This window comes from Suricata suricatta, chromosome 17 (genome assembly GCF_006229205.1).
Source record: "Suricata suricatta isolate VVHF042 chromosome 17, meerkat_22Aug2017_6uvM2_HiC, whole genome shotgun sequence".
Classification (NCBI taxonomy): domain Eukaryota; kingdom Metazoa; phylum Chordata; class Mammalia; order Carnivora; family Herpestidae; genus Suricata; species Suricata suricatta.
In genome coordinates, this window is record NC_043716.1 from 18,246,302 (window position 1) to 18,262,555 (window position 16,254).

The window sequence follows — 16,254 nt, forward strand, 5'->3', positions numbered from 1 at the left end:
GCTCAACAGTCAGTGACGACTCCGCCCTTGAATGCATCGGAGATAATTAAGGCATAGCCTCTGACCTTGGAGAGGACTGTGGGGGTGCATGCTGGGAGTGTCCCAGCCCGTCCCCAGTGGTCACAGAGTCCCCACAATGCCAGTGCAGGGAGGGGCAGGAGGAGAGGCGCTGGGATCCTGACTGGAGTGGTGGGTACACGGGGCACCTGGGCATTGCTGCTCTCAGAAGCTGCATCGCTGCCGGGTCGTGTCAGGCTGTCTTTGCAGTGAGGGCTGGGAAGGCTCTGGCCAGGATGGGAGCTGGCAGAAGGCCACCTGTTTCTTCACTGGAACTCCAAGGTCCCGGTAGGGACCAGGTTCAGGAGGTCCCCAGCAGACCATGGATAGGCTCTGTGCACCTGTCACCCCCAGACCCACACCCGAGTGGAAGAAGCAGGGTCAGCTGGAACAGAGGTATAAGTGGAGGGCCACCGAGCTCAGGGAGGGAGGAGAGACGCTGGAGTGGAGTCTCTTCGTGCTCACTGCTCGTCTTCCAAAGCCAGCGGGGCGCTTCCCCATAATGCCAGGCCACTGGCAATGACCAGGCCCTGAGACTCCCGCTGCAGCGGCCACCACTGGAGACATGTCCTGTGGGCATGCAGGAAACACGGTCCTCAACGGACAGGTGAATCTGCAACATGGCTTGGGATCTGGGACACATGGTGAGGGGCAAGGGTGTCCGCCATGACAGTGTTAACAATACCAAGGGTAAGAGGGACCCCCTGCCTGCGTGCTGGGGTCTGCGGTTTCCAGAGTGCTTTGATATACACCACCCACAGCCCAGCCCGAACTGAATCTGAAGAAAGAGCTCATCTCTGCCCTACCGTGCTTTACACACCGACGGTGATTACTGGGAGGGATGGGAAGGTGCCTGGTGAGTGTGACGGTGTGTGTGCACGCATGTGTGTGTCTGTGTGACCACGTGAGTGGCTGCCTTCAGCCCCCAGCCGGGTGCCGAGCATGTAGGAAGTGCCCAGTGCTCCAATGAAGGCTTGCATGTGTGCTGAGCAAGGGAGGGGCTGCCACTAAGTCCCATGCTGACTGAGACACAGGCTTCCAGAAGAAATCTCAAGAAACTGACTTTCAGTTGCTGGCACTCTGGGTGGGGATGGGGGTGCGGGAGGTGGGGGGAGAGCATGGCACTAATTAATTAGAAAAGATAGTTCTTACAGAATTGGCCATTGCCAAAAACTAGGGAAATCTACTCAGAGCTCGCAAGTTGGAAGTCACTTGCTCTGGTTGAAGACTAAATTAAGACATCTTTGCAGAGAACAGTTTGGCAACTGTTACCAAAAGCCCTTAAAATTTAGATGATTCGCAGAACCATTCATATTCAGTTATTCAACAAATGTCTGTGAAGCTTCTAGTATATGCCAGTCACAGTGGGAGATGCCATGTGGTGATCGAAACAGACCTGATCCGTGCCCTTAGGGAGTTTATTTCCTAGACGGGAAGATACAAGTTAATAAAATTATCACATAAACATAATTACAAATTGCAGCAAGTGGTTTGAAGGAAAAGTATAGGGTGCTACAAGACAGGGCAAGAGCAGATGGACCCTAATTAGACGGGATGGTCAGGACAGGCTGGTCTCCAGGAGAAACGTCTGATAAAGGTACAAACAGGGACCTGAAGGATGAATCAAATCAGGTGATGAATGAGGGGAGGACAAGCATTTGAGATTGCGTAAGGCATATGCAAAGGCCCTGAGGCAGAAAAGAGTTTAGTTTGCTTGAGGAGCTGACTGAAAGCCAGTGTGGCTGGAATGCGGTGAAGGACAGAAGGAGTGGAAGGAGATGGGGCTGGAGGGGCCAGATCATATAGGGCCTTGTAGACCACGTTACAGAGTTTCGATTTTATCCTGCAGGTAGTGGATGCAGGTAGTGGACAACCACTGGAAGGTTTTTTAATAGGGGAGGAGGTGACAGAATCCAGTTGGAGTGGAGAATGAGTTGGAGAAGCTAAACTGGGAGAAGGTAGATGAATCAGGAGACTCGGTGGCCAGGGAGGGGGATGATGACAGCTGTAACCTGTGGGACCCCATGGGTGATGTGGAAAAAAGAAAGCGGCCTTAGGGTACGGCATTTGGGTGTGGATTGGATGTGGGCGAGAGGGAGTGGCCCCAGCAATGCTGAAGAACTGCACAGTGGGCAGGGAGCGAGCGAGGGAGGGTAGATGGGGCCAGGGAGTGGGCTGTTCCAGAGAGTGACATTGGAGGAGGGGCAAGTCCTCGGGGTGGCTGGGGTCGCTGAGCGCCTCGCTGGCTGAGGTGGGGGAGAAAGCAACGTGGAAGCCAAGGATCTGAGAGGCCAGGGGCTTTTAGGGGCGGTTAAGTAAATTAGGGTGTATTCACCGGGCAGCATGTCTTATAACCACTAAAAATATGGATGGTCCCCAAGGGCAGCTCTGAGGGGTTTCTGATTAAGCTGTTAAGCAGGAGAGAACCTTCCAAATGTCAGGAATGGCTGAGTGCTTTGGGCTAAAAAAAACCCTAATTAGCAGACTTTATTTTTTAAACATTTTTTATTGAAGCATAAAGTATGAACAGAACAGAAAAGTGCGCCGGCCACAAGCAGACAGCCCAGTGGGCTTTCACTGTGTGGCCAGTGTCGAGATCAATAAATAGAAGCACCCTCAGTATCTTCTCCCTCCTACAAAGTAAGGCAAGTGTAGCCGCTGTCTTGACCATAACTGGTTTTGCCTTAAATTGTATTTGATTTATAATTCTTAAGTTTTTAAAGAATGTATGTAGAGGCACCCGGGTGGCTCAGTCGCTTGAGCATCCGACTTTGGCTCAGGTCATGATCTCACGGTTCGTGAGTTTGAGCCCCGCGTCGGGCTCTGTGCTGACAGCTCAGAGCCTGGAGCCTGCTTCGGGTTTGTGTCTCCCTCTCTCTTCCCCTCCTCCACTCGCACTCTGTCTCTGTCTCTCAAAAATGAGTAAATGTTAAAAAAAAATTAAAAAAAAAAGAATGTATACAAATGTAACATAATTATTTCCTCCTTATGGACAAAAGAGAATTTGGTCAAGAATCTCCCATGGGGCGCCTGGGTGGCTCAGTCGGTTAAGCCTCCGGCTTCGGCTCAGGTCAGATCTCACGTTCGTGGGTTCGAGCCCCGCGTCGGGCTCTGTGCTGACAGTTAGCTCAGAGCCTGGAGCCTACTTCCGGTTCTGTGTCTCCTTCTCTCTCTGCCTCTCCTCCTCTCATGCTCTGTCTCCCTCTGTATCAAAAATAAATAAAACGTTAAAAAAAAAAAACAGGCAGGGTGGTGACCCAAAGGAAGACGACGAATCCATTTAGCTGATATTAAAAAAAAAAAAAAAAAAGAATCTCCCAGAACTCCAAAAAAATAGTAGCTCAAACTATGTGTTTTTTTTTTTTTTAAGAGTGGGAGAGGGGCAGAGAGAGTGAGAGTATCCCAAGCAGGCTCTATACCGTAGCCCAGCTCAGGGCTCGAACTCACGAACCGTGAAATTACGACCTGAGCCGAAGTCAGGTGCTTAACCAGACTGAGCCACCCAGGGGCCCCCAAACTATGTGTTTTAAAGGGGGGAAAAGTGGGAAACAGCAGGGTTTGATTCATTCTCTTTTCTGGGGTTTCTGCAGTGAGTTGTAGGACTTTTGTAGGACAGAAACCATTAAGTTTAAAAAAACTAGAGGGTTTGCTCTCCATGGCCAGTCTTTGTTGGAAAGCTCCCTGTGCTATCTGTGGACATCTGTGGCACTTGGCACTTGGCACTGGGGTGGAGGCCCCAGAGGGGACACCATGTCCCCTTGGTTCAAAGGACCAGCCCTCCCTCCATCAGCCTCCCCAGCCAGCTTCATCCCAGCTCCGTGACTCCCCGGGGACATCTCTGGGGATCTCACCCCTGCCCCTCTTTCTTCTCACAGGTGGAAAAACTCGTCAAATACTTGGATCCCAATGACCTCGGGAGAATCAACTTCAAGGACTTTTGCAGAGGGGTGTTCGCCATGAAAGGTGAGAGCTTTGGGCCCCAGGGGTCTCTCAGGACCCCATCCAGCTGCAGAAGCTGGCCTGCCTCGGGTCTCAGCTGGGGACTCCTCCCCACGGGGCTGAGGGAAGGATCTGGGCTCAGCCCTGCTGGGCATGGAGTCCCCGTGCCCACGGGACAGTCATTTCCTCCCTGCCCGTCATCTGTCCTGTAGAGAAAGGCTCCCGATTGCTTTCCTCTCTCCTCTTTGCGTCCTCCTGTGGGTCACCTCCCTCCAGGATGACCAAGCTCCCGAGCGGGTCCCAGGACCCAGGACTCACAGTTTTAGAACTGGGACAGCTATGTGCAGATCCCAGGGAAGAGGGGACGCCCATCTTTTTTCCTTCTCTCCTGTTCCCTTTGCTTCCTCCCCTCTCTCTTCCTTGGGACTCCTCAGTCTCCTCTTCTCTTCCCTGCTCCCCGCCCCTTGAAGGAGCAAAATGCAATCCCTCTCTTTTCCCCAAATCAAAGGCGGTTGTGAGGCACCCCCAGGAATCAGAGGCCACTCGTGGCCACTCTTACCACTAAGCTGCTTGTCTGGAGAAAGTGGCTCAGGCCTCCCTGTGGCTGCGAAGACAACACAGGCCCAGAGACCTTCCCGCCGTCTGTGATGGAAGCCATGTTTTCCGGTCAGGATGACCCATGTTCTGTGGGGCACCCAGGGCTCTGGGGGCGTGGAAAGGAAGCAGGAATCGCTCCCTTGGAAGTGAGGGGGGACAGGAAGCGGGCTGAGAGGTCAGGAGGGGATGCGCACGGCCACCACAAAGCCTTCCGCCTAGAGGGGACCACACAGGGCCACTACCGCCAGCGCCTATCAGGTGCCCATGCTAGGTGCTTTGCGGGCTTGCCCTCCTTCGTCTGAAAAGATGTGGGGGCATTTGCTAAGGAATGACAGAGGGAACATGCGCATTTGGAGTCCTGTGAACCGGGCAGGGAGTACTGTCTTGTATCCCTTCCTCCAGAGAGGCCTCCTTGATTTACTCAGCTTCACCCCACCCCACCGGCCCTCTGCATTTTGGAGCCTCTCTTTTGTGTGTCCTCTGTCGGGGTTCGTGTCTCAGCGACACCCTGACAGCCCTGGACCAGCCTCTCCGTGACCTCGTGCTCCATCTCCGCCTTTGAAGGATCAGCCGGGCTCTTGGAGACTTGGGCCACCTGTCCCCACCCCCCCACAGCCCGACCGACTCCAGGCCCGGGAGTCAGGAGCAGACCTGCTGAGGCTCTGACCTGCACGGTGTGTCTGTCCGTCTGCAGGGTGCGAGGAACTGCTGAAGGATGTGCTGTCCGTGGAGAGCGCGGGGACGCCACCCTGCACCCCGGAGATCCCCGACTGCGTGGACCAGGTGAGGAGGGGGAGCCCTGCCTCGCCGTCTTCTTGCTTCTGCTCAGACATTTTGGTGAGGCCCTTTGGCTTCAAAGTCAAGAAATCATTTTTGGAATGTGAGCCAGGCCCTCAGGAGGCCACAGCAAGGCATGTAGGGACCTGACCGGGGGGAGGGGGCTTCACAGAGCACCTTGACTCTCCTTCTCTAGTTCCAAAGAGAAACTGAGTCCCATGCAGGGCAAGTGACAGACCTGAGGTCAACAGCAGGCAGGACTGTGGTTCTTTTCTCTTCTCCTCTGCCCTAACCCACTGGGCCAACCAGCCCCCTGTGGTGTTTTCCAGACACCAAGCCGCACCGGGTCCTCAGTCTGCCGATTCTCCGACACCTACCAGGTGTCTAGCGGTTCCGTTCCATTCCGGGGTTAGCGCAGACCCCAGGATCAAGGACGCAACCCTGTGAGCCTGCCCCACCGAGGGGCAGCCACAGATGGGGTACAAAAATGTGGGGGTTCCCACCTCCCCTCAGGTTCAGGTTCAGGGACCCACGGTATTGGTGACTACCAGCTTATTACCAAGGACAGGACTCAGGATGAGCCTAATGAAACAGAGGCAAAGGGCAAAGCAAGGCGGGGGTTGGGGTCGGTGCGGAGACTGCAGGTCCTCTCCAGACCCACTGCCTTCCCGGCACGTGGGGGTGCTTCCCAACCGGAAGCTCTCCCAACTTCCATACCTGATATGCAGCCTGGGGCCGGGGTGGGGGAAGGATAGGCGAACGGATGTTCCCACGGCTCATCACTCTCGGGTCTTTCTGGTGGCCACGCTCAGCTGAGGCTCTCTAGGGCCCTCCCTGGGTCACCTCCTCAGCAGGACCGCAGGGAAGGGGTTCCCTATGCATGACTAAAGGCACCCCCATCCCTCAGGAAGTCCCCGAGGGCTAGAAGCGCTCTGTGCCCACAGGAGGGCAAACACCCCACTCCCGAAGTCCCGTGGCTCTGTTTCCCCTTATCCCTGCCAGTGGTTCATTGACTATAAAGCTTTGGAATGCTTGCTCCAAACACTTGTGGCTGCGCCCTATAGGCAGTCTAAGATGCATATATTGAGTCATCAAGGACCCTTAAGGCTGAGACAGCCCAGAGTTGGAGAAGGATTCACTCGGTGTGTCATCCAGGCCAGTCCGAAACCTTTTCCCCACCTCCGGTGGGTGCCTCATGTGAACCCCCCTCAAACAGAGGTATTTTCTGTAGCCGAAGGAGGTCCAGGACCCCAGAGGTCGCTTTGGCCGGGTGGTGGGGTCAGGATTGGGGCTGGATGAGCGGGTCCCCGCAGAGGGCCGTACTGCTGAGGGAGGCCAGCAAAATGGATTGGAGAAGCTGATGCTCAAAGACAGCAGAGCCCGGGGCCGGGCATCGGGTGTGGGGACGGAGCCTCAAACACAGAAGCCAGACGCTGGCCTCCAGGGTGCTGTGACCAAAATCAGGGCCCCGAGGGACGAGTGAAGAGAGCGGGGCTCCAGGCCTGCCTTGACAGGCCCAGTGGATGTGGGGTGCCTGTGTATTGGAGCCCGACTGATGAGACGTGGGCCAGGCTCAGGACAGAGGACTCCCCACACAGGACAAACACTGAGTGTCCCCGGGTTTTTGGAGTGAGCCCCTTGAGGATTGCTGAGCAGGAAGCAAGGTGAGGAGGAAGGCTGCGGGGTCCCTCAGGACAGGGTCCATATCCCACTTGGGCCACTGACTGGATATGCAAAGCGGACAAGCGGCTCTCAATCCCTGTAAGCCTCAGTTTCCTCAGCTGCAAAACAGGGCTTGGCATGCCAGTCTAGAGGACCTGAGGAAATACTGGTTTTCTTTTCTTTTCCTTTTTTTATTTATTTTTGAGGGAGAGAGAAACAGAGCATAATAGGGGAGGATCAGAGAGAGGGAGACACAGAATCTGAAGCATGTTCCAGGCCCTGAGCCATCAGCACAGAGCCTGACGCGGGGCTTGAACCCACGGACTGTGAGATCATGACCTGAGCCAAAGTCGGAGGCTTCACCAACTGAGCCCCCCAGGCGCCCCAGAAATACCAATTTTCTTATTAGCAAATACAGAGAGCTGCCTTCCTCCCTGCACTGCGTCGTGGGGGTCAGCCTGAGAGCGGGGTGCTCCTTCACCTCTACCCTTGGATAGAGGTGTTTCAATAGTCCAGCAAAATGGAGGCCTGCCCCCAAGGAGCTGGAGGGCAGAGGCGGGCCATGGCCAGGCCCCCCACCAGCGTGGCCCGGCAGGCCCTGTTCCCCAGCCACAGGCCACTCGCCTGGCCCCCACTCGAGGCTGCCCACACTTCCAGAGGAAAAGAAACAGACACGGAGGCCTTGGGCTCCAGAAGGATGCTCTGCTTTTAAACAACACTCTCTTCCAGAAGAGAGGTTAGGAAAAGCGAGAAGAACAGGCCAGTCGAACCTCAGCAATCCCGGTCCCCCTCTTTTTCTCTCTCTCAGGACCTTGCCTGCGTTTGTGTTTTCATGTCCCTTTGTTTAAGCCCCTCTGGGGGGAACTCTTCATGCCCTGCCGTGGGTCGGGCTCTTTCAGGTGGCCCGGGGTGGCCAGCCCCCGGTGAGGTGGTGACAGATCATTGGACACACTGTGCAGCCTTGTTCCCGAGCACCCAGTAGGACCGCTTGATTGACCCAGGCTCTGTTCCTTACCATGGGCCACTGAGTGCTGGGAGGTGGGGGTTGGGGGTGCCAGGTCAAAGGCCAGCCTGCTGGGCCTGTGGGCTCCTGCAGGGACAGGTTTTGAAGGCCTGGAGGGTCCCGGTCCTCATGATGTGAATGATTCCAGGTTCAGCCTCCTATAATATGTGGTTCTGGGCTCCCTTTGGTGAAAAACCCACAGCTCCCCCAAGTCTGTAAGAGGTGGGGGGCGGGACAGAGGGCGCCAGCCTGGGCAGGTCTGATCCTGCGCACTGAGCCCTCAGCACCCTGCTGTGTCGCCATTGTCCCCTAGGGGTCAGCTTGAGACTGCCAACAGCCTGGTCACTCAGGCTTCCAAAGTGCTGCTGGAGACGAAAGTGTAAGGGTGGTTTGGGGACCTGGTAGGGATGACATGCTGATGGGACAGCCTGGGGTGGGGACGTCGGATGTCACCACTTGATGAGGGCCATAGTTAACATGGTGAGACGCTTAGCCCCCGCCCCCACGTGAACCTGCAGTCACCTGCTATCACCGCTGTGGCTCCCAGCCTGCCACCCAGCCTTGTGGGCCGTGTGAATCCCTCCCAGCTGGGTGTCACCTGCACTGCATCAGTTCTTGAACTTCCTGAATGTCACCCTCCCCATGTCCTCAGAGCCTGGGACACTGGGGCACCCAAAAGCATCACTGAGGCCTTGGTAAACCCAACCGTTGAGCATGTTTCCTGGTGCAGGGGGACGTGAATTTGATCAGAGGGGATGCTGGGTGTCTCTGGTGTCCATGGACGGGTGGCCCTGGGCTGTGGTCTTGGGAATCCCTCCCAAGGGTGGCCTGCTCAGCAGGCCGGCCCTTGTCTTCCTTTCGTTACAGCCCTCAGTCTATATAGTGCAGGGGTCCCCGTGGGGAGAGGGCACGAGCCTGTGTGGAGAGCCCACCTCGGGCCTGAGAGGCAAGGGGGCGGTGTGGCAGAAGCCGACCCCACACACGCTGTGGGATCGGGGTCCTTGGTCATTCTCCCTCGTCTGCCAATTAAAAGGGAACCCAATAAAATGAATAGAGTGTCAAGCCGCCTGCGTCTCCTGTTAAACTGCCATCTCAGTGAATGATGTCACCAGCCAGCCAGCCCGCAGGCCGGAAAGTCATTGCTGACGCCCCCACATCCAGCCGGCCTTGGGTCCCATGATCCCCACTCACCCCCTTGTCCTTCTCCCCCTGCTGCCCACAGCTCTCCTCACTATCCCCAGCCTTTCTAGACCCTTACCCCAGTGCCTCCTAAGGACCTGCTGTCTCACTCTTCTGGGACCTCTCATCTCCAATGGGATGATATCAGCTCCCACCTCCCTCTCCAGCCTCGCCACCCCAAAACCGGTGACAAGCGACCCTTCCTCAGTTTATGAAAAGGCCGAGCTCTCTCTTGCATCCCAGACTTTGTACAGGTTTTGTCTTTCTCCAGGGATGTCCTCCCCCACACTGTCCCTGGGCTAACTTCTGCTCAGCATTAAGACTTACACTTCCTCCAGGAAGCCTCCCCTGGTTCCTTCTGCCCCAGCCTGGAGGAGGACCTGCCCTGAACTTCCTTGAGGCCCTGGGCCTTAACGTCAGCCTCCAGGATGGCTCCAAGTCCCCTCCGCAGCGACCCCTTTTATACTGTGTGGTGGCAGGTCTTGAGAGTGTCTGTAAGTATTTCTAGGATTAGAAATCTAAAAATAGAATTGCTATATCAAAGGGTGTGCAGACTTTATTATTTTTTTTTTTTTGGCTAAATGACAATTTCTCACTCTCCCTCTTTCTCTATCTCTCTCTCTCTCTCTAAATAGGCTCCACCCGCAACATGGGGCTCAAACTAACCACCCCAAGATCAAGAATCCCTTTGTTCTACTGACTAAGCCAGTCAGGCACCGACCTTTATTTATTTTTTTTAAGAAATGCGTCCAAAGTTTTCTTCTAAAAAGGCAGTACTGATGTATCATCTGACAGTGTGTGAGAGTGCCCGTTTCCTCACCCTTTGCCAACCCTGGAAGGTCTCCACCTACCTGCCCATCTCCCCTGCCCGGCTCCCCTGCACGCCTCCCCTCCCTCCTCTGCTCACCAGCCAAAGGGAGGGAGACCGACCCTTGCTTCTTTGCATCGCCATTTACTAGCGACGTGGCCTGTAGACTGTGTGTCCTGTCGGCCGGCCCTTTGGATTTCTTCTTCCGGGAGTTATCTGATTATGGTCTTTGCTCATTTTCCTTTGGGTTGTTTGCCTTTCCTTTATTGATTTATTAGACGTCTATATGTATCCCATCCACCTTTATGCATTTATCTTGTATTTTAGCCTTGGGTTTAGTGTCTTTTATTGTACAGAATTTTTAAAATTCTTACGTGATCATTACCAGTCCTTTTATGCCATTAACATTTTATGCCTTCTTTATCTCAAGGTTATAAACATATCCCCCGATATATTATTTTAATACTTTGAGACAAAGCATGTTTACACTTAGCTCTGTGATCCCCCTGCCGCCTGTTTTTGGTTTTGATAAAGGCGTGTTCATCCAGCACCATTATTTTCTGAATGTTGCCAGCTGTTTAAGCTCCTCCTCTCAGATAACCCCCCTTGCCCACTCATTTGTAATTTCCCCCTTCCTCATATGCTAAGTTTCCTTTTAAACATGGATTTCTTTCTGGACTCTGTTCCGCTAACATCTATCTATTGGTCTGTCTTTTTCTAAGCCAAAACCAGTTCAACTACCCTTGCTTTCTCGTTTGATACCTGGTAGAGGCAGACTCCTTCATCCTTCTCTATTTAAAACCTTTTTGTTGTTGTTATTCTCACATATTTTCTCTTTGAGAATACTCTTTTTTGTCAAAGCCTGTTAAAAATTACCGCTAGAGAGTTGTTTCAAATTTATACATCACTTGAAGGGAATTGGCTTCTTCACAATATTGAATTCTCTCATCCAGGAACATAATCTATCTCTTCATTTATTCTGGCTTTCTTTTATGCCAGAACTTCAGAGTAGTTTTATTTCTCAAATAGATTTCTGCGTGTTTCTTCGTAGGGTGACTATATGTTATAGTCTCTATTGCTGTTAGGTGTAGAATCCTTTTGCTGTGATATTTTCTAGTTGGCTATGGCTGTTGTATAGGAAAGCTTTTGATTTGGGGTATTGATCTTGTCATGACAACCTTACTAAACCGCCTTATTAGTTCTAGAGTTCTAGTAGCTCACTTATATGCTAATTTATAACTGTAACTCTATGTAATCATGTAGCTATATGAACTTTTCTGCATACATTTATATATATTTTTATTTATTTTTGAGAGAGAGAGAGCACATGAGCCCGAGTGGGGGAGGGGCAGAGAAAATGGGAGACGCAGAATTTGTAGCAAGCACCAGGCTCCGAGCTGTCAGCACAGAGCCCGACACGGGGCTCAAACCCATGAACCATGACATTATGACCTGAGCCGAAGTTGGATGCTTAACCAACTGAGCCACCCCAGGCACCCCAACTCTATATAGATTTAAATAGCTACATATTATTTCATCACAAGAAACAACCACATCTTTTTTTTTTTTACCAGTTCCTCATTGTTGGCATAAATACACATATATATTAACGGAATTTGGGGAATTAACAAAAGCAATGTAACCATCATTCTCGTAGCTAAATGGCTCCCCCAGCAGCCATCATTGCTTCAGAGTAAGTCTGAGGTTGGCATACTACCGTTCCTATGGGCCAAATCTAGCAGCCTGTTTTTATAGATAAAGTTTTATTGGAACACATTCATCCCTGTTTGCTCACCTCTTGCCCGCGGTTGCTTTCACATTAGAATGGCAGAGTTGAATAACTGCCACCAAGTCTACAATATTTGCTATCTGCCCTTTCCAGAAAAAGTTTGCCAACCTTTCGGATAAATTCTCCTAAGTGGAAGCTTTTATCAAAAGGAGGCACATCTTAAAATTTTTAATACAACTGCCAAATTCCTTTCCAGAAGAGATGTCTCATTTACTCTCCCATCAGGATTGTGGCAAGGTCCAACTACACTTTTGCTACTGGGTGTTAACTGATTTCTCAAATCTTTCTAATCTGAGAGGCTGAAAAAATTAGGAGTGCTCTTTTGAATTCAGAGCTGGTTGAACTTGGGGCACCTGGCTGGCTCAGTAGGTAGAACATGTGACTCTTGACCTCAAGATCTCAAACTATGCAATGAGCATAGTGATTGCTTAAAAAATAAATAGAATAGAATAAAATAAAATAAAATAAAAATGGTTGAACTTCTGAAATTGCATTTATTGGTCATTAGGAGTTCTTTGCTCACTAACTGCCTGCCCACACTCGTCACCCTAGTTTCTTTGGATGTATTAATTTTCACTGATTTATAAAAACTAGAATATTAATTTTTTCTTTTTTAAATTTTTTAAGGTTTATTTACTTATTTTGAGAGAGACAGAGATAACACAAGCCTGAGAGGGGCAGAAAGAGAGGGAAAGAGAAACCCAAGCCGGCTCTGGGGTATCAGCCTAGGGCCCCATGTGGGGCTTAAACTCACAAAACATGAGATTATGATCTGATCTGAGCTGAAACCAAGAGTCGGATGCTCAACCGACTGAGCCACCCAGGCGCCCCAGAAATATTAAATTTTTTTTACATACATTACAAATATTTTTTCAGCTTGTCATTTGTTTTCGACTTTGCTTATGACGGCAAGTTCATACTTCTTTTATAGACAACTCCTCAATCTCTTCTGTTACAGCTTTGGCTTTTGACGTGATGTTTCAAGAGGCTTTTCCGTCCAGGGCTGTGGAACTCATCTATCTTGTCTTTATTTTATGTATTCAGTTTTTATATTTAAAGCTTTGATCCATGGAATTAATTTTGATGTCTAGAGTGAGGTAGGGGGGCCGCTTTCCTTTTTCCTCCTCTGCCCTCTGCCCCTCACCCTCCCTCCTGCCCACCTCTCTCTCACACACACACACACACACACACACACACACACACACGCATGCACATGCACATACACACACGCACACGCACACACACCCCGGGAACCAGAGGCTCTCTCAAGGTTACACAGCAGCCCTCCCCGATGGCAAAACACATGGGGTCACCAGACTCCAGGCCTGGGCCCACGCTGGCCCTTCGGCTCTGAAGGAGCTCTGCCCAGGCCCCGGTCTTGCCAGCACAGCTTTTAGAAATCTGCCCTGCATGTCCCTCCAGAACTGGCCTGGAGAGCTGATGGCCTGAAAGTCCAAGCATATGAAGCGAGTGTTCCTAAAACCACTTGTGACAATGGCACTTGTAGATTCTGAAACTGTGTTTTCTGACAAACAGCTCTCTGATTCAACCCTGCCGGTGGGGGTGTGGGCAGGGGTGTTGTGTGCGCTGACTTTGGGAGGCAGAGGCTGTTTAATGGCTCAGTGAGGGGCCCGGCTGGATCCTTTCTGCTTAGTATGCCCACAGGATTTCCCCTTGCCCCAATACCTCCCTCCTCTCAAAGGAAAGAATAATTCGCGCATCCCAAGCCTCCCAACGTCTGTAAGAATGAAAGATCTTTGAGTCGCATCTTGGGGAGATGACTGAAGCTCTCATTGAAACGGAAGTGGCTAGGACAGAAGCAGAACAGATGCAAACCTTTCATTTGTCACCCCCCACCCAGCCCCCCCATCCTGGTCTGCCCTGGATGCCCTGCCCCCCACCTTCTGCCCCCCACCGTCCCTGCCCTAAGAAGGCTGGGCTGAGCCAGGACCAGCACTGGCTCCTGGGGGCAGTGGGGGCGTCCCACCTCCTGCCTAAGCCCGCCTCACTGATCAAGTTCACGCCCAACTTTCAGAACCTAGACTCACCGAGTTAGCACCTGAGCAAACTCTGGAGAGTGGCCACTTACACCCCATCTTGAAAGGGTTTGGTTATTAGCCTGGAGGATATTAACCAATTTTGCATCTAACTTTGCGATTTCATTTGAGCATTATTCCTTTCATTGACTCTACACACATGGACCTCTCCCGTTTTCCTTTACTGGTTTTTAATTTTTTTAATGTTTATTTATATTTGAGAGAGACCACGCAAGCATGAGCAGGGAGGGGCAGAGAGAGAGGGAGACACAGAATCGGAAGCAGGCTCCAGGCTCTGAGCTGTCAGCACAGCTAACCAAGGTGACCCTCTCCCCTTCTCCTTTAGAGTAGCTGGCCGCCCCAACATGCTGGTTCTCTCATTAATGAGTGAAGTAAATTTTTGACACAAGGAATCATGGAGAAACACAAACGCATACAACCGCATAAGGAAAGAGGTTAGTTTTCAGAAGCAGCTCCGTCTAAACGAGGGGTTCTCAACCCTGGCTGCACATTGGACCCATGTAGGGTGCTTTCCAAAGCCCCTCCTCCCAGAGATTCTGATTTAATTCAGCTGCGGAGGGGTCCACTTGTTTATTTTTTTATTTTTTTTAATGTTTATTTATTTTTGAGAGAGACAGAGTGTGAGTGGGGGAGGGCCAGAGAGAAAGAGGAAGACACAGAATCTGAAGCAAGCTCCAGGCTCTGAGCTGTCAGCACAGAGACCGACACAGGGCTCGAACCCATGGACTGTGATATCATGACCTGAGCCGAAGTCGGATACTTACCCACTGAGCCACCCAGGCGCCCCCTCCACTTGTTTATTTTTAAAGTTCACCAAGTAGCGCCTGGAAGGCTCAGTCGGTTAAGCATCAGACTCTAGATTTCAGCTCAGGTCGTGATCTCACGGTTCATGCGTTAGAGCCCCAAGTCAGGCTCTGTGCTAATGGTGCAGAGCCTGCTCAAGATTTTCGCACTCCCTTCTCTCTCTCTGTGTGTTCCTCCCCTGCTCACTTTTTCACTCTCATTCTCTCTCAAAAAAATAAATAAACATTAAAAAAAAAGTTCTCCAAGGAATTCTAACACCCACCCAAAGTCAAAAACTAAGTGTCTATGCCAGGAGTTCTCAAACTTTGCTGCATATTTTAATTGCCTGGGAGCTTTTAAGATTCTGGATACCCAGGCTGTCCCTCTCAGACCTGTCAACCCCAGAACCTCTAGGGTATTGTCTTTGAAAAGCCTCTCACAGGGCCCCTGAGTGGCTCAGTCAGTTAAGCTTCCAACCTCAGCTCAAGTCATGATCTCTGTAATTCGTGAGTTTGAGCCCCATGTCGGGCTCTGTGCTGACAGCTTGGAGCCTGGAGCCTGATTCAGATTCTGTCTCCCTCTGTCTCTGCCCCTCCTCTCTCTCTCTCTCTCTCTCTCTCTCTCTCTCTCTCCCTCCCCTGCTCATGCTTTCTCTCTCTCAAGAATAAACATTAAAAAAGAAAAAGAAAAAAATAAAAGCTCCCGGTGATTCCATGAAGCCATGACCCTGTAATAATCCTGGTTCTGGTCAGTTCACATGTGTACTTCTTTCCCCAAGGACGGGATACGGAGGTGGGTTCGGGGGACAGAGTGTTAGTGTGGTGACAGTAGACGGTGGAGCGTGTGGGCTCGGTACACACCGGCTGCCCCTTGAATGGGCTGGGGTTGCAGGGCCCGGCTCCCAGGTGCCTGCCCCCCAGACAGCCGGGCTGCCCGGTCCTCAGGCACAGGGCAGAAGCATTCTTGGGGTCCAGCGAGCCGTGACGCTGCTTTTCCAGAGAGAGGCCCTTCAAGGGCCCCGTGGGGACTCTGGGTCAGCCGGGTGGCGGGGGGGTGGGGGGGTGAGATCCCTGTGTCTGAGCCTAAACAGGAATCACATTAGACGGCTCCTCATCTGCCACCCAGTGTAGAGACCTCTGAGAGCTCAGGCTCCGGCTACAGAAGGCGCGAGAATGGAGCCTAGATCACATTTACTTCACTAGCAAATTTACTCTTCCTCCAACGTTTGATCTTGAAAGTTGTCAATTTCAGAAAAGACGTAAGAGTAGTGCAATTGAAGATCCACATATCCAGCTCCCAGCATTTTGCCTTTTCTGCGTACGGGTCCCTGTATACACCTCCTTCATTTGTCGCTGGGCCGTTCACAAGTTCGTGGGAGGGGAGCCTGGGTGGCTCAGTCAGTTAAGTGTCTGAATCTCGGTCTCAGCTCAGGACTTGATCTCAGGGTCATGAGTTCAAGCCGTGCATTGGGCTCCACGTTGGGCTCTGTGCTGCTCACCAAACCTACTAAAAAAAAAAAAAAGTTAGTTGCAGGCGTTATGACACTTCGTCCCTAAATACTTGCCCATATTCCTAAGAGGGAGGATGTCCTCTGACATGACCA

General features: G+C 51.8%; 1 protein-coding gene across 1 annotated transcript in view; it reads left to right on the top strand.

Moving 5' to 3' along the window:
- Positions 1-3,932: 3,932 nt before the first annotated feature.
- Positions 3,933-16,254, top strand: part of RAB11FIP4 (RAB11 family interacting protein 4) — a 72,185-nt gene continuing 59,863 nt past the window's right edge. Inside the window, exons 1-2 of the mRNA XM_029928355.1 lie at positions 3,933-4,020; positions 5,288-5,376. Of these exons, the coding sequence (XP_029784215.1) occupies positions 4,014-4,020; positions 5,288-5,376 (96 nt within the window). The 5' untranslated portion in view covers positions 3,933-4,013. The remainder of the gene's footprint in view (positions 4,021-5,287; positions 5,377-16,254) is intronic.